We start from the raw sequence: 18,738 nt of genomic DNA on the forward strand, positions 1-18,738 counted from the left end.
TGAGTTATACAACTAGATAAAAATTACATAAAATTTATGTAAAATGACTATTTTGTTTTTTGTCTGGTTGTTTGATTTAGTTATAAGCATAGCAATGCTCTAATGGAATATAAAGGTTGGGTGAGAAAATGGTATTTTGAAATTTTTTGGGTGGAAAATTTATAAGGCAAACCTTGGGTGGGAAAAAGTCATTTACTCTTTTTTTTTTTTTTTTTTAAATTTACAGCTTAACTCTCCGAGTCAACTCACCGTATATCACACAATTACATTCCATTTACGGTGACGGATTAACAGAGGCACGATATGAGAGGCGCCAGAAAGAAGAAACAATTACAATGAACACACGGATTTCATTACAATATTACATATATTAAAGCAGAGAAACAAAAACGACTTGTCACACACAACACTCGATGAATTATTTAGAGAAAATGAGCGACAATTTTGATTCTTTAAACCCTAATATTATATCATAATTTCTTAATTTCTTTTCCCTCTGCATTTGATTTATTTATTTATTAATTTTTTGTAAATTTCCTCTTCTTGTGATGGAGGCATTGATCGAGCTGTGCGATCTGATCGCGCAGAATCCGAAGCAATTCTCCGATAAACTCGGGTGGATTTGCAACCGGTGTCCACAGCCTGACTTGCTTTTGTCCGGATCCCCACGCGTTTCTCGTTCTCATCTCAATGCCGTACTGGCCGTAGCTCGGTTTCTGTCGAAATGTGGGGAAGAGCCCGAGTCACGTGCTAAATCTGTGGTGCTCGAGTTCTTCCGTGCCATTCCGTTGTCGTTTCACCGCTCGTTCTGGCCTCAGGCGTTCAGTAGTGACTCAATTTTGTCTTTCTTTACGGATTTCTTAGGCTACTTGTCGCAATCCACCGGTGTCTCCCCCGATTTCGTGGCCGATATTGCCGCGGTAGCCGGAGAGGTGGTTTTGGCAGCAATTAACTGCAACATGGCCGAAGATTCGGGGGTTTCTAGAGCGTTTCTGTTGGCTTTGTCGAGAAATTTCCCGCCAATTCTAGCTTCAGATGCGAATACAGTGGTGACGTGTCTCTTTGATCAGTTTGCAGTACCAATTCCGGCTTCACCGAGAGAACAAATGATAATTAACTCAGAAACGTCGTCGTCTCAGAGCTCACCGATAATTTTAAACCACCTTCAGCTGCAGCTCAGTAGCAATAACGAGAGCGAGTCAAGTCCAGGAAATGAGGTGACCAGCCACATTTCGGTGTCGAGTGTGTCAATCAATGGTGGGGGAAGCATATTTGGTGGAGTGAATGATGTACCACAAGTCAGGCAACAGGTTGCTTCATACGAGGAAGAACCCGTTGAGAGCTTGGAGAAGCAGGAGATTGCATTTAAATTGATCACACATATTTTGGATAAAGTACAGATTGATTCCAAGCTTTTGGAGCAGGTTAGGTTTATTGCGAAGAAGCAGCTCCACTCCTTATGTGCTTTTATGAAGGTAAAAGTATTGTAGATAATTTTCAGTGATACCATGTGTGATTTATTGTATGTGTAGGTATAAGTAGAGAATTCAATTCTTGGTGCATTGTGCAGGAAGTGTTAATTACTGAACTTGCTGAAGAGAAATTGCATTCTGCTGATAAGATGTTTTATTTCATGTTAATATGTAGGTATAAGTGGAAAAATCAATATGTATGAATTGCATTCTGGTGATAAGATGTTTTATTTCATGCTAATGTGTAGGTACAAGTGGAAAAATCATAGTGCATTGTTTAGGAAATGTTCTTTATAAAAGAAAAGCTTAGATGTGATTAATTTTGATGTGAAAAAGTTTGTTTTATTTTTTATGTGGATAAATCTAGATTACTCCCAGTACTTTGTATTGGAAAAGTTAATTATTGAACTTATTGATGAGAAACAGAAGAGAGAGGGTTTGCATAGATTGTGAAATGTATACGAAACGTGGAAAGTTTAATGTATCAAACAGATAGTTGTTAAGAAGTTAAATTTGTTTTGTCAATATTCTATGAGAGAAGTTAAATTTTGATATTGTAAAGAAAGTGTTTATTAAAGTTATGTTGGTTGCGTGGGCAGATAAGGAAGCGGGACTGGAATGAACAAGGGCCACTTTTGAAAGCCAGGATAAATGCAAAACTATCTGTTTATCAATCTGTGGCTAGGTTGAAAATTAAGAGCCTTGCATCTCTTGATCCAAATGGGAAAAACTCTAAAAGGTTGGTCCTTGATGCTCTTGCATCGCTTCTAGATGCTGCTGAAGCATGTTTGCTCTCTGTATGGAGAAAGCTGAGAGTTTGTGAAGAGCTGTTCAGTTCACTGCTTGCGGGGATTGCACAGATTGCTGTTATTAGGGGAGGTCAGCTGCTCCGTGTTTTACTCATTCGCTTCAAGCCCCTTGTGCTAACTGCATGTGCACAGGTATAATTCATTTATGATTTCTTATTCTTGTGCTAACTGCATGTGTGCAGGTATAGATTATTGATGGGTTTTGATTTTTTCTTGCCAGTTGCATGTGCACAAGTGTAAACTATGGATCCGTTTTGATTTTGTATAATGGTGCAAAGTTAAACTTCATTTTTGTATATCATAAATAAGTATTTCTTTATTTTTTTAATTATTTGATCTTGTTTTCTTAATACTATGTATGATGTAATTGTAGCCCCAAGGTGATACTTGGGGCAGCAGCCGAGGAGCCATGTTTGAGAGTATTATGAAGACAAGTTGTGAGATAATTGAATCTGGCTGGACCAAGGACCGGGCACCTGTTGACACATTTATCATGGGATTAGCTACAAGTATTCGTGAACGAAATGATTATGATGACCAGGTTGCTTCAATGATTCTGTTTACCCCCTTCTTTATTTTTATATAGATGGTAATTTTAATTTTGTAATTTGGATTGTGTTGTTAACTACCTTTCCATGCTTACTCAACCAAACTTATTTCAGGTTGATAAAGAGAAACATCCGGTTCCTCCTCTGCAGCTTAATCTTATACGCTTGCTCACTGATTTGACTGTTACTGTTAACAAGTCTGAAGTGGTAGACATGATATTGCCACTTTTTGTTGAGAGCTTAGAAGAGGGTGATGCTTCAACTCCTAGTTCATTGCGACTTCGAGTATGAAACCTTTGTCTTTAGAGCATCTCTTTGTGATTACTTACTTTGCGTCCTGTATCTATTTGTTTTGCTCTATGTTGGTTATTGACCCAATATTTGTGGCTGTTGGTTCTTTGATTTTGTTGCATGGTTTCTCAACCTCCTCCCTAATTTACTGCAGCTTCTTGATGCTGTGTCTCGCATGGCAAGTTTAGGTTTTGAGAAGTCTTATCGTGAAACAGTTGTTCTGATGACAAGAAGTTACTTGAGTAAGCTATCAAGTGTTGGATCTGCTGAAAGCAAAACAATGCCAGCCGAAGCCACTGCAGAACGTGTTGAGGTAATATTGTGTCATTAAGATATGAAATATATGTGATACTGTTGCTGGCTTGACAGTTAATCCGATTAAATGGTTGCTAACTGCTTCAATTGTACTGTAGACTCTACCTGCTGGATTCCTTCTGATTGCTAGTGGTCTTAAGAATCCCAAATTGCGTTCAGACTATCGTCATCGTTTGCTATCTTTATGCTCTGATGTAGGGCTGGCTGCTGAGTCTAGAAGTGGGAGGTAAGATAAATTTGTTTCTAGTTTGTTTTGTAGTGGCTAGTCATATTTGAGCTATTCAGATATCTCCAATTGATTTATAAGTATCCATGCACTCTTCTGGAGGCTAGTCATATTTTGCTTTTTATACATTTTGTTGCCTCACTGTGTTGTATGTTTGGACATTTCACATTCAATACTCCTAACTAACTGCTGCAGGAGTGGAGCAGATTTTTTGGGGCCTCTACTTCCTGCTGTTGCTGAAATATGTTCTGATTTTGATCCTACTGTAGATGTGGAACCATCACTTTTGAAGTTGTTTCGCAACTTGTGGTTCTATATTGCTCTTTTTGGTTTAGCACCTCCCATACAGAAATCTCAACCACTAGCAAAGTCGGTTTCCACTACACTGAACAGTGTGGGAAGCATGGGTGCAATTCCTCTTCAAGCAGTTGGTGGGCCGTACATGTGGAATGAACTGTGGTCTTCTGCTGTTAAACGGATTGCTCAAGGAACTCCGCCCCTTGTAAGAAGATGCAAATTTATTTCAATGTTTTTTTTTTTTTTTTTTTTTTTTTTTTTTTTTTTTTTTTTTTTTTTTTTTTTTTTTTTTTTTTTTTTTTTTTTTTTTTTTTTTTTTTTTTTTTTTTTTTTTTTTTTTCATTTTCATTTGCTGTAAGATTTCTCTTCTCGCATGAATGTGCAATCTGTCTTTGATTTTCCATCATTAGAATATCCTCCTTTATGTCTTATGCCTATGTTATTATTTAATGTACTTGTGAAAAGTTGGAAATATTGAAGTCTTTGCGAAGCATAATTTTCAGACAATGTCTGTTGATTGGCTAGCTGCTGCTTGCAAAGTATTTGGTGGGAGTCACCTGAGATTTTGAAGCCTTGAGTTTGGCAACATATGTTAGAAATAGCTATCTATTGAAACAAGCCTACTAGATGTCAAGGGTTAGAATTTTGCACATATCTATATATCCATATTAGCTGTGGTCAATTAATTAACGCAATTGTAAAATTCTCCAAAAATTTTTATTTTTTCCACATAAAGTTAGTTTTGGTTATCGTGAAAAGGATTAACCTAATTTGTTGAGTTTATGACTATAAGCAAATAAAAAGTTCCCTCGGACTATGTGGAAATTACTAGAAAGGCAAATGTAAATCAAATAGTAGAACTTAATAAAATTACAAAGTGTGTTTGTACAGATTAGTAATGGGACCTAGGAACCCCAATGGAGGCGATGAATTATCTTATCCTTTGTTCCCAATCAAGGGTTAGAAGGTTAGATCCCCTTGAGATCACCGACCTAGAGCATTTAATCTCATGGATTTTCCTGACCTTTAGAACTTGTAAGGTCTGACAAGAGTCCTAGTTTTTGTCTCAATACACAAGGTAGTAAGGCTGATGAGTTTCTGAATACCTAAAACAATAAATGACCGCAACCTTTGAGTTTGTGGATATTCAACTTCTGCTTTTCTGATATGCCCAAGTGGACGATGTAGCTGAATTGATGCATGTGCTGGAGGCACTTCAGTGTTAGAAAATCTTAGATTAGGATACTTGTAATTTACTAGAATTTTGAAGGAAGACCTTGCCACAGTTCTCTTAGAAAGAACTTCTCGATGCCTGTATTGTGTCCTTCAAATCAGTATGCTGTTATGGATATCATTATGATTTAGTTTTCATCATTCTTCAAGAGCTTGAACTTGTGCTTTCTTCTAGTGTTTGGAGAAGCTTTGCAGCATTTTGCATGCCTTAGTATTGTTTTGTCTCAAAAGCTTGATGGAAAGGGCATTGTTCTCTAAGACTCTAACAAACCCTCTCACTTGCTTGGTTGAATCTAATTAATGTACTTGTCTCATGCATCGAACAATAGTTTCAACTATTCTGTGTCGTAGTTAAGTTGGTGGAATGAGGGGATTCAAACACAGTCAACCTGGCTTGACTGCAGTGTCGAGAAAATGTGAATTCCAAGAGTTTAAACTTATTATAGGACTCAGCTACAGTATTTAAAGTCTGTTTAAGTATTTTAGCCTCTTGTGAAATTGGAACAGCCTTCTGAAGTTCAAAATTAAAGTCTTACTATTTGATGCCTAGACTAAGCTTAGCCATTTCCAAATTATACTTCGGTTAGGGAGGCTCAATCTTCTTGGATTAGTTAGTTGACTGCACCATTTTGTTATGAAAGTTGACTTCGCATTCATGAATATACTTATTCTCCCTGGACTGGCCTTGTCAACTCAACCTGAATTTATATAATTATTATTAAAATGGACGATCTGTTTGTGTTTTATTACAGCGAAATGATCTCAAACCATATCTGAAATTGAAGTTGTAACATGACGGTTGGGTTTTCCAGGTTGTCAGTTCAGTGAAATGGCTTGAAGATGAGTTGGAACTCAATGCTCTTCATAACCCTGGCAGTCGTCGAGCGAATGGCAATGAGAAAGCAGCTGGAACCCAAAGAACAGCTCTTTCTTCTGCTTTAGGTGGACGAGTTGAGGTTGCAGCAATGAGCACAATTTCAGGTTAAGTGGGCTTCTTAGCATTTCTGCAGCATTAAATGTGATGTTCAGTAAATGTATATGCGAGTTGAACTGTTTGGTAGAATTTTTCAGTTCCTATGGTCTTGAATTAATTTTTGATGTTTATTCAACAGTATACTTATTTTTAAGAACCAAAATAAACTTGAATTAAATGTAATGAGATATAGGAAAGGGTGAACACGCATGTTCACAAAGCCTGGACTAAGTGTCTCCTAAACCTTAAAAGGGTGACAGAGGAAGCAGTCAATAATCGACCGAATGCTGCATCCTCAGGAGACCTAAAAACAACAAAAGTAGACTGAACTCTCAAATGAAATCACATTGCCCTTAGAAAATCATTAAATATATTAAATATTGCTTCTTGTTTGATATATGAATAACAATGGCAGTGGTTATTTGTTTTACAGGAGTGAAGGCGACCTATCTTCTTGCTGTTGCTTTTCTCGAGATTATACGCTTCAGCAGCAATGGTGGCATCCTTAATGGTGGCACTAGTTTGACTGCCTGTAGAAGTGCTTTCAGTTGTGTCTTTGAATACCTGAAAACCCCAAATCTTATGCCATCTGTCTTCCAGTGTTTGAATGCAATTGTGCTCAGGGCTTTTGAAACTGCAGTTTCGTGGCTGGTATGTTTTTTTTTATTTATATGAAGTTTTTGGAGCCCTTTTCTTTTTGTCTTCACATGTAGGGAAGATTCATGTATTGGGGGGATAATATAGGGCCATAGGAGTACAGATCTTGCATCATGTTGTCAAAACTAAACTAGACTAACGGATATACTCTGTTATCTCTCTATTTGTATCTGCATTAGCTTTTGTGAGATATGCCTATCAGTAAGTTTTCCTCATTGTCTCAAGGCCTAGCCTTTGTTTCACAACTACTCCAAGGCTTGCTTAATTATTTTCATTAAGCTCAAATGTTGCTGTCTTATATTTAATTGTTTTCTCATTAAACTGTTATTTCTCTTATTGTGGTGAAGGCCAACTTAAGGGTAACTATTTTCATTAAGAACATTTGCTGCTTTTGTTGTATTTTATTTTTTTTTCTTTTGAACTGTTGTTGCTCTTAGTGTGCAAGGGCCAATTCTAGTGTTTTGAGTAGCATGACTACAATACCAATGATCTTTGATTCATATGGGATATAGTTTCTTCCACTGTACAATGCCCTATACTACTTTTATTAATTAATTGGTGTTGAAACATTGATATATTTTCTTGGTTAGTTTTTACTATACGCTTAAAATGTCGAAAACAAATTTTACTCTTATATACTGCTCATAATATAAAATTTGATTAATATACTTATAAAACACAAAGTTAAAATTTCTCATATGTATCCTGAGGCTTAAACCTCCATGATGTTTTCTAGGGACATGTGCTTGGTATTTCTTGTATAATTTTTTTTTTTTTTTGGTGATTATTTTCTCTTATGAAAATAAGAAATAATCCAATAACATCTCATGGATGGGTTCTAGTAAATGACATCGATTAATTCATAGTTTCTTGTTGAATGACTTATGCTTTAGACAGCTTATAGGACACTAGAGATGTATTCTACCTTTTCCTTAAAATATGATGTTGGTTGCTGTTCTCTTTCTCTTTACTATATGGACGACACTGATTTTTTTTTTATTTTGGAACAGGAAGAGCGAACATCAGAAACAGGCAGTGACGCTGAGATCAGAGAATCTACTCTATTTGCACATGCCTGTTTTCTCATAAAAAGTATGTCCCAGAGGGAGGAACACATTCGGGATATTTCTGTTAACTTGTTAATCCAGCTTAGAGATAAGTTTCCTCAGGTAAAAGGATATCACTGATACTCTTCTCTCGATCAATTAATTGTTTTGTTTTTGTCTTCTTCGTTTGTCCGTAAAATTGAAAACCTGAATTACATGCATGCAGATTTTGTGGAATTCGTCTTGTCTAGATTCCCTGCTATTTTCAGTTGATAGTGGCACACCTGGCGTTATCAATGATCCTGCTTGGGTAGCAACTGTTCGTTCTTTGTATCAGAGACTAGTACGAGAATGGGTTATCATATCTCTTTCATATGCTCCTTGCACTACCCAAGGCCTGCTTCAGGTTGACAACTGCTCTCCTTTTTGTGAAATCATATGGATTCATATATTTTTCTTCCCTCACCTCATTTTTCCGCTTTTCAAGTATGCGAATGGTCAGTTTTTTGCCAGTCCTATCTATATCTTTCTCTCTCAGCTGGGAATTGGACATGTGGACTGTAACTTTTCAGAGCTGGTCTATGTGATCTTCACTTGTCTTTTTCAAAAAATTATTTATTTATCCATAGAGGACACAATCTGCTGTAAACCACGTGTATTTAGGTGTGTTCTTTTGTTTTCCTCATCAAAAAAAGAAAGAAAATATGGGGATTTGACATGTTTGTTTGACTTAGGAAGTACTTCCATGTCCCCTCCTTTCCCTTCGTTTTCTAAATGGCAATTATTAAAGTGTAAATAGTATTGCTGGGCCTTAATTCATACACTTAAGGTTGCTTAACATGTTACCAGAGCTAAGTTGAGCTAGTGGTCTTGTGTTTGAATACCTCCATTTATTAATTAAAATTATAATTAGTTGTCTTTGTGGCTGTGGTGGTTGTGTTTGGTCCATTTGCAAGTTTTTATAGGGGAGCATATTAGAGTTTTAACTCTGTTGTTGTGTCCTTGTCGATAACTTTAAGCTTTTGGATCAAATGGTTTCTTGATAATAGTGATTATCAATCAGTAATCGGTTGCTGTGAACGGTTTGGTACTACAAAAGATACATGAACAAGTCTGATTTTGTTGGTTTAAAGTCGGATTGTCATGGAAAATTTGGGTTCTAATCTCATTTCCTTCTCTTTAGCCCTTTATTTGTTGGTCGTTTCTTTTGCGAATTATATTATATGTTACGACCTCATATTGATGCTCAGTTATCTTACTGTGGTCGTCTAGATTTTAATTTGGTGCTTTCTTGAAATGGAATTTTTTTTTTCCTTTTGTAATATATGACTATGTATTCTTCCTGTCGAATGCTCAGTTAATTTGGAAATTTGTTTACTTCATTGTACTTGTCACTTCTGTTATTGATTTGTTTTTGTACTTATTCCCTTTTCATGGTTTCAAATTTATACTATAGGAAAAACTTTGTAAGGCAAATACATGGCAGAGAACACAGCCTACAACTGATGTGGTTTCTCTTTTATCTGATATACGGATTGGTACGGGTAAAAATGATTTTTGGCCAGGTATACGAACAGCAAATATTCCTGCTGTAATGGCTGCTGCAGCTGCAGCTTCAGGAGCAAACTTAAAACTGACAGAAGCATTCAATTTGGAGGTGCTAGGCACTGGCATTGTGAGTGCAACAGCCAAATGCAACCATGCTGGAGAGATTGCTGGCATGAGAAGGTTGTATAACAGCATTGGTGGATTTCAAACTGGCACCAATACAACAGGGTTTGGTATTGGTAGTGGCTTCCAGAAGTTAATTGCTGGAGCATTTTCCCTACAGTCAGATGCAGAGGATGATTCGTTTAATGAGATGTTGCTTTCCAAATTTGTGCGTCAACTTCAACTATTTGTTAACATTGCTGAAAAAGGTGGCGAATTGGACAAGTCACTATTTCGTGAAACTTGTTCTCAGGCTACTGCATTGCTTCTTTCAAATCTGGTAATAGAATAATTCTCATCATTTCTGTATTTTGCTAGTATCAACAAATATTCTTCGGTCCACATTGTTTTCTTATGAATTTTAGGTTTTCTTTTTCAGGGTTCTAATTCCAAGTCAAATGTAGAGGGCTTCTCACAACTTTTACGGCTTCTTTGCTGGTGTCCTGCTTATATTTCCACTCCTGATGCAATGGAAACTGGTGTTTTCATTTGGACTTGGTTAGTGTCTGCTGCACCCCAACTGGGGTCCCTTGTCCTTGCTGAGCTTGTTGATGCATGGCTATGGACAATTGACACAAAACGAGGTCTCTTTGCAAATGAAGTGAAGTACTCTGGACCTGCTGCAAAATTGAGGCCTCATCTTGCACCTGGGGAACCAGAGGTGCAGCCTGAAGTTGATCCTGTTGAGCAAATAATTGCTCATAGACTATGGCTTGGATTTTTCATTGATCGTTTTGAGGTAGGATTTAATTTTTTTATGCATATATCTGTGTCTCAAGCATCCTGCTCTGCCATTCTTATTGATGTCAAGATGAATTTACTTGCAGCAGCTCATAATATGTTAGATTTGTAGGGTAAGGTTCGTGTATGTATCATTGTTATCTTTTCAGTTGTCCAGATAGTATCTTCCAGAACTATAACAGATCTGGTTTCCTAGTCTATAGGGGCCTACAATCTCAATGAAAAAGCTGTGGCTTCTGAGAATTCGATCTCATGTGTTCATATGAAGATCAACACATGTTTGATAAATCTGGCATCAATCGGTTTTTAGGTTTAAATATATGCAATGATGCAAAAGTATTCTGACATGTACTGTTTCTGGCTCTGGAATTAGTGTTGCTATTTGATCATTTCAATATGATTAAATTGAGAATAACTTATGTATTCTAAGTTTTGCATCCCAAATGATATGATATTATATTAGAGATACGTGTTGATTATGTGATCCATGATATGTAGCTCTAAAATAATATCATATCACTTCAGATGTATAGCACAACTCTTAAATTAAATGAAGACCTAATCACTCAACCAGTGTCTAAATTACCAGTATAAAAAGCTTGTGTTTGCTCTACTTCTTGTTATATAATCTCTCTCTCTCTCTCATGCTAAAAATGCACAGACACATAGTTTGTGTTCTGTTAACCTTCATGTGGTCACCTTCCTTGCTCAATCTTGTCCTGGTTGCACAGGTAGTTCACCACAATAGTGTTGAGCAGCTCTTGCTCCTTGGTCGAATGTTACAAGGGACCACTAAACTCCCATGGAACTTTTCACGCCATCCTGCAGCTACTGGTACTTTCTTCACTCTCATGCTTCTTGGGCTGAAGTTCTGCTCCTGCCAGTCCCAGGGAAATTTGCAAAATTTCAAAACAGGACTTCAACTTCTGGAAGATCGGATCTATAGGTGACTACAAGTGATTCCATGCTCTCAGAGTTTATCTGCATCTTTTTGCTGCTTTTTTTTAATCATGCATCATTGGCTTATGGGATCTAGGTAGCTTGTTTTTGTTTTGACATAACAATAGCTTTTGTCCATATGATAAGGGACAATTAGTTTTTGATTGTTTGCTTTTTCTTTCTTTCTTTTGTTTTTTTGGGGGATCTTTTAACTCCTGATTATGTTTTGCTTCTTGACAATTGGGGTTCATTATATATGCGATTGTACTTATCTCTCTCTCTCTCCCTCTCCCTCCCTCTCTCTCTCTAATTTGGTGGGCGGAGGGGCTGGGTGTTACAGCAACTTTGCATAACCTTTCAGTTCAATTCAATAATTCTGCAATGTAATTTTACGATGCTTCAAGTTGGGTTTTTAAGTATGTATGTTAAAATGTGCAGCTCCATCTGTGTTTAAATTCTGTAGAAACTTTAATGCATGTGAAATACTTGAAAGTTAATTAAAATCTTTTTCATGAATCTTTGAGCCAATCATGACTATGATTGCATAATTTATGTTGCTGACCATCTAGTTTAGACAATTTGCTGCACATAGTGAAGTACCTATTAAGTGGAGTATATACTGTGAATTCCTTCGTATTTAATTCTTGTTTATCCTGTCCTCTGTATAGTTAGGGCTTACTTTTGTTTGCTTCCATTAAACATCTTGAACAATAAATCAAAGTCTCTGCATACTTGTGTTTATTAGCATTATACTAGATAAAAAAAATGGTATGTATGGTTTGTTTTCTCAAGTCAAATTTAAGCAATATATGTTGTTTGAAGGAATCATAATTTGTCTTTGGTGCATTTTACAGGGCATCACTGGGCTGGTTTGCCTATGAGCCTGAATGGTATGACACAAAATATATGAATTTTGCCCAGTCTGAGGCTCAGTCCATCTCTGTATTTGTTCACTATCTTTCAAATGAGCGAGGAGATGCTATTCAACCTGACCCAAAAGGACGGGGGCGTGAGAATGGTGGCCCTTTGGCTGATATGGTGAGGTGTTTAAATTTATTTGTTATAGAACATTCATCTACAATGTTAATTTCGTTGACATAGTAATCCTTTGAGTTGTTTATCCCGCTTTATTACTAAATTTACTTAGATACTTGTAGAACAATCAATATCACCCAGTCTGGGGCCAGATAGAAAATTATTCTGTGGGAAGAGAAAAAAGGAAGCAGCTACTTCTGATGCTATGCCAGCATGAGGCTGATAGGCTTGACGTCTGGGCACAGCCAATTACCTCTAAGTAATCCTTTAATTGTGTTGCAGAATTTATTAAGCATCTGATTTATTTAGTCTTTATTTTTCTTCTTGTACTGATAATTTCTTATTAATTATTTATATGTTTCTTTTCTTATTCAGGGATAGTATATCTTCTCGGCCTAAAATTAGCTCAGAGAAGTGGGTTGAATATGCTAGAACTGCATTCTCAGTTGATCCTAGGATTGCTCTATCCTTGGCATCAAGGTTTCCGTCAAACGCTTCTTTGAAGGGTGAAGTAACTAATCTGGTTCAGGTATGTTCTCATTTTGACTAGGAATCATTTTGGTCATTAGATCATAGTTCTCATATGAAAATTTTTGCTAATATGCTTGTTGTTTTGATAGTAATTTGGGAGGGAGATGTGTGAAGGTTAGCTGAATGCACTTGGGAAATGGCAGAGTGAAAAATGTGGCCATTTGAAAACGCAAAGTTTCATTGTTTTACATCTCTGATTTTATGCACAAAAAAAGATCTGTTATTGTGTTCTTTAGTATTAAAGTTTGGAAGAATTTTATTAAGGCAATAAATATGAAGTATAAGTTATTTTAAGCAACATTTCTACTAGGATTCTTTTTCGGGTTCATTTTGGAAAAAAATATTGCATGATTCACAAGAAGGATTTTTTTTTTTTAATAAGAAAAATGAATTGCTCAGTGTACATTGCTACTTGTGCACTGCTTGCCAAAGTTATATGGTGTAAGTAGCTAGTTGACCCAAAACTTTTGTTGGTAGGTTAGAGACCAAATAGTTTTAAGTCCAACATGACCTCTCACGTGCACTTTCACATGGATCAAAAACCACCGCAACCACAACTACTAACAACAAAAAAGACAGGTTTTTATAATGTGTGTACAATAGACAGATTTGAACACAAGATCAATTGGTTAATTTGACTTTGATACCATGTTAAGTAGTTCTGTGGCCCAAAAGGTTAGGCAGATAGGTTTAAGCTCTTAACACATCATATAAACCATCAGTTGTCTAGTTTCATTTCTCTTATTTGATATGTTCTACTGAATTCATTCTGGGCGAGTGCTGCTTGTTATCGAAGAAATTCTTCTTGTCAACTGATAAATGGCTAAAGTAAAATTAAGATTCTATATAACTAAAAGTTGATAACTCTTTCTAGAACACCTGTTTTGTTCAAGAAAATGTATTGGGAGTCCAAAAGTGTGGAAACATATCATTCACTGTCCTATATTACTATATGATGATTTTATTTCTTAATATGGTTCTTAGATGCATGCATAATTTCAATGAAAGGGAAAATTCAGCATAAAGTTCTTTTTTTTGTAGTACCAGTTCTGTCGCATTTTATTTTTATGCATTCTCTTGATTAAACTGGTGCTTTCTTGCAGTCGCATATATTGGAACTCCGCTGTATACCCGAAGCATTGCCATATTTTGTGACCCCTAAGGCAGTTGATGAAGATTCAGCACTTTTGCACCAATTGCCACACTGGGCTGCTTGTTCAGTTACTCAAGCTCTTGAGTTCCTAACTCCTGCATATAAGGGTCATTCACGTGTCATGGCATATGTTTTAAGGGTTTTGGAATCCTATCCTCCTGAACGAGTGACTTTCTTCATGCCACAGCTAGTTCAGGCTTTGCGATATGATGACGAGGTGAGTTGTTTAATGAAGATGTTTATTTTACCATTTATGTCTTTACGCTAGTATGGGGCCTGGGGCTCGTGGAAGTTGATTCAGACCATTGAGCATTGTCCTGGGCTTGGCTGAATGATCCTGATTCACTCAATTTCGCTTACATTGTGCTGAGATTTTGGGAAATTCAGGTGAACCTGTGATTGATTCATCCTTGGTTAATGGCTTGTTTTCATTCAACATTTGCCACACCGAAATTTAATGATGAGTTACTGTTTTTTTTCCCAATCTACACAATAGATAGGCTTTAACTTGTGCCTGTTTAACCTGGCAATTATGCTCAACAAATTTAGCTTTGGCAAACATAGATTAGTAGTCTAAGCTAGGTGTTTGATGATTACAATGAGTTTTGATCGATAAACCTTCTGGATGCACAGAGCTAATTAATATTTGTTGTGCGTTCAGTAAGCGTATTGTTTGAGTGGGGGTAGAGAAATGCAGAATAGTGGAAAGTCTTAATATACAGTAACCTCCTTATATATTGTTAAGAATAAATCAACTTTACTAAAACACTTACACGATGCCATACTAATGAAAGTAAAACATATTCCAGACACCTTAACACTTAAATTAATCTATTCTTCTGTTAAATTTGTATTTCATAATTTTTGCAGAAATTGGTGGAAGGGTATCTGCTTAGAGCAGCTCAAAGAAGTGATATATTTGCCCATATCTTAATATGGCATCTACAGGTTTGAAATATTTATGTTTATATTACTTGAAGGCCTGCAATTATTAGTTTTTCGGTCAATTTAGGCGGAATTTATATTTTTATTTGCTTTAAGTATAACTATAAGAATTTCATTTTTTTTATTTGTTTGGAATGGCAGGGTGAAATATCTGTTGTACCAGAATCCGGGAAAGACCCTAATGCTGGGAAGGTATGTCATTCTATGCCTACTCCTTTTTATCAACAATAAGAACTTATTAATATATAAATGATATGAACTTCTGTTGTCAATGCCTTGGAAGTCACTTACTGAAGATATCTTTTGTACATGTTATGGTTTATAAATCCAGAATCATTTTTGGTGTCGATTCATAATTATACTTAATGTCCATTTTTAAAAATAGATACTCCTAACTACAGAGAGTAAATGGAAATATTCATGCAAATTGTTGAAACTGTCAAAGCATATATAAATACCCTCTTAATTTCCGTACTTATTGTTCAATACCTGTCCTTTATATCTTATGCATAACCAATTTTTGATAGCTTACTGTCTGAGACATGTTTGCTTGATTTTGTATTTGGAAATAGCAAAGTTTCTAAAAGGGGTTCTTAATTTTTCTGTTTGGATTGTTCGATCTTTTTCTTTAACCTGTTATTTAGGCTCAATAAATTGTTTTTCTACATGTTATTATTATTTTTTTTTTTCAGAATAAGTCATTTCAAGCATTGTTGCCCACCGTTCGGCAGCATATTATTGATGGTTTCACTCCCAGGGCCCTTGAATTGTTTCAAAGAGAGTTTGATTTCTTTGACAAAGTTACATCTATTTCTGGTGTATTATTTCCGCTCCCCAAAGAAGAACGCCGAGCTCGTATTAGGAGGTAAACTTGTTCAAGCTTCTATTCACATTGGTTTATTTTTTATTTCTCGTAATTGAACTGGGTGTTTAACCTTCTTACTATAATAGGGAGTTGGAAAAAATTGAAGTGGAGGGAGAAGACCTTTATCTACCAACTGCTCCGAACAAGCTTGTCAAGGGTATTCAGGTAAATAGTGGAATACCATTACAATCAGCAGCCAAAGTTCCAATTATGATCACATTTAATGTGATTGATCGGGATGGTGACCCAAGCAATGTGAAGCCCCAAGCTTGCATTTTTAAGGTAACCTTGTGCGTTTTTGTACACGAATCTGGCTGTTGGCTAGATGCAAAAAGTGTTTTTTAAAAAGTGAAGGTAAAATCTGCTTAGGCATGGCTTGACTTAAGTTTCCTAATTTAAGGTTGGTGACGATTGTCGACAAGATGTTCTCGCTCTTCAAGTGATATCACTTCTAAGAGACATATTTCAAGCAGTTGGACTTAATCTTTATCTTTTCCCATATGGTGTTCTCCCCACTGGCCATGAGAGAGGTATAATTGAGGTGAGTAACTACACTTTTCAAAAGTCTTGGTAAAATCTGTGTCCATATGATCAGGATGATTGTTTTAGCCAATGTTAAAGTTTTTTTCTTGTCATTTAATTACTGAATTACATTTCGATATTGGACCATTTTACAAATTCTTCCCTCTTAGTAACATGATCACTTTGTTTTTACATCTTGAAATTAAGTGAAGTAAGATAATCTTGTACTTTCTGTCTTACCTTCTTTTTGCATGCATTGTCAAGAATCGGAAATTGATTTAGGTCAGGAAAAAGAAATCCATATGTGTTGCATTGTTCAATTCATGGGATTTTGCTGAAGAGATATGGCCCGAATTTTACTGAATCAGCTGTTCTGCATCCAAGTGTTTGCAAGCACAATGATTAAATTCTTGTTCAAAATTTGAGCATTCAAGCAAAAAGAAAACTGAAATAGCAGAATTTTTCCGAATTATCCCTGGTTTTGAATGAAGACTAAGCAGCCAATATGAGAGGACATGATAATAAGTGAAAGATTGAAGTTCAGTCCAATATGACTGCTTGTATGATTGTGCTTTTACTTGAAACATGTCAACTTTGTTGGCGCTGCTAGATTTGTAGAAGCATGGTTCATTTCTGATTTTTTGTACAGCCTTCCACGAACTTACAAATTCATCTGGGTATCTGAACCTTCTAGTCATCAAATTATTTATCTTTTAGTAGTACTGTGATAAAGTGATGGAAAAATTTTCTACAACTGGGAAATGAAGGTCATTTAATTGCACAACTCATGTATTCTTTCCTTTGCTTTCAATGTTTGAAATTCTTGTTTACCAAGAAAATGTCACTAAGGTCACAAAATTTGATTCTGATGAGTGCTATGAACCAATTTTAACTTACTAGGGTTGTTTATATATACTGTTCAAACTTCCTTACTAATGAGCATTTCTTATTTTGCAGGTTGTGCCTAATACACGGAGCAGAAGTCAAATGGGTGAAACAACTGATGGTGGTTTGTACGAGATTTTTCAACAGGACTATGGGCCCGTTGGGTCTCCCAGTTTTGAAGCTGCACGGGAGAACTTTATCATTAGCAGTGCTGGTTATGCAGTTGCTAGCCTTTTACTACAACCCAAGGATAGACACAATGGGAATCTTCTATTTGACAAGTATGCTCTTGCTTGCATGATTTATTAATTATTTTACTACTTTGAATGGCTACTTGACAAACCCCGTTACTATTATCACTTGTTTAGCTCACTATCTCCCACAAATCCTTTAGAAAAGTGAATGATTCTCTAGTATTAGTAATAAAGATACTAAAAAAGACATCTAACCTCAATATTAATGTCTATGCAGCAAGGGGCGGCTTGTCCATATTGATTTCGGTTTCATTTTGGAAACGTCACCTGGTGGAAATATGCGTTTTGAGAGTGCCCACTTCAAGCTGAGCCATGAAATGACCCAATTACTAGATCCATCTGGGGTTATGAAGAGTGATACATGGCATCAATTTGTAAGGTAATGAAAGAGTTTCTTGTTGGATCTATTTTTCTTTATACATTTTGTTGACAACTTTTGTCTCAAAGTTGACTCCGTTATTTTGTACATGAATAGCTTATGTATTAAGGGTTATCTTGCTGCTCGTCGTTATATGGACGGTATCATCAACACCGTGCTGTTAATGCTAGACAGTGGATTACCTTGCTTTAGTAGAGGTGACCCAATTGGAAATCTTCGCAAGAGGTTTCATCCGGAGATGAGTGAACGTGAGGCTGCAATTTTCATGAGAAATGTATGCACAGACGCTTACAACAAATGGACCACTGCTGGATATGACTTGATACAGTATCTGCAACAGGGCATTGAGAAGTGAAGAATATTTTGGACCTCGTCTTCAAATGTACATTCCTGTTTGTATTTCTTTATTATAGCTGTGATTTTTCCGAAGATCTCCACCGTAGTTTTGGGTAGAACAAATTGCAGAATCACCACCATGACACAGTTGACAACTAATCGCCGAGAAAATGATAAGAATTAAGCTGGTTGTAACTTAGTGGTGGGTTCCTCGTGAGGCTTGTAAAATTATAATTCTTAGTTTTTTTTTTTTTTTTTTTTTTTTTAACATTTTTACAGCTTGTTGCAACCATAGGCCGAAATTGGAAGGACAAAATGTTCCCCCGGTTATCTGTATAATTCTTACCTAATTGCTTCAGTAGCCATTACCAGCCATCCCTACAGGCTTCAATTATGGATACTACAGTATAACTAAAATGGGTTCTTAAATTATATGTTGTATGATCTGAATCTCTAAAAGATTTTCATTAAGCTGGTCCTGATTCATGTCTACAACTAGAGCCTTCATCTCTGCCCAGCTCTTACATGTTCTTCCATTTATTCATTCATTTTCATTTGTTCTATAAATATATAACT

At 36.2% G+C, this 18,738-nt stretch overlaps 1 protein-coding gene across 1 annotated transcript; it reads left to right on the top strand.

Moving 5' to 3' along the window:
* Nucleotides 1–274: 274 nt before the first annotated feature.
* On the top strand, nt 275–18,630 carry LOC116125472 (phosphatidylinositol 4-kinase alpha 1). The gene is made up of 26 exons (XM_031411183.1): nt 275–1,475; nt 2,072–2,413; nt 2,655–2,822; nt 2,944–3,114; nt 3,275–3,433; nt 3,534–3,661; nt 3,857–4,163; nt 6,004–6,172; nt 6,598–6,815; nt 7,832–7,990; nt 8,094–8,273; nt 9,324–9,857; nt 9,957–10,316; nt 11,050–11,264; nt 12,112–12,295; nt 12,415–12,551; nt 12,668–12,821; nt 13,927–14,193; nt 14,847–14,924; nt 15,063–15,113; nt 15,614–15,786; nt 15,873–16,068; nt 16,187–16,327; nt 17,266–17,474; nt 17,665–17,826; nt 17,923–18,630. Exons 1-26 carry the CDS (start codon nt 549–551, stop codon nt 18,179–18,181), a joined length of 6,048 nt encoding a protein of 2,015 aa, XP_031267043.1. The 5' UTR covers nt 275–548; the 3' UTR covers nt 18,182–18,630.
* The last annotated feature ends 108 nt before the right edge of the window (nt 18,631–18,738 follow it).

The sequence above is a fragment of the Pistacia vera genome, unplaced genomic scaffold (genome assembly GCF_008641045.1).
Source record: "Pistacia vera cultivar Batoury unplaced genomic scaffold, PisVer_v2 Contig166, whole genome shotgun sequence".
Classification (NCBI taxonomy): domain Eukaryota; kingdom Viridiplantae; phylum Streptophyta; class Magnoliopsida; order Sapindales; family Anacardiaceae; genus Pistacia; species Pistacia vera.

What these genes read in the sequence shown, in the direction of transcription:
- LOC116125472 (XM_031411183.1), top strand. Translation starts at nt 549, where the DNA reads ATGGAGGCATTGATCGAGCTGTGCGATCTGATCGCGCAGAATCCGAAG. An exon ending in GGGAATCTTCTATTTGACAA is followed by an intron (nt 17,475 to 17,664) that starts GTATGCTCTTGC and finishes ATGTCTATGCAG; the next exon opens with CAAGGGGCGGCTTGTCCATA. An exon ending in ACATGGCATCAATTTGTAAG is followed by an intron (nt 17,827 to 17,922) that starts GTAATGAAAGAG and finishes GTACATGAATAG; the next exon opens with CTTATGTATTAAGGGTTATC.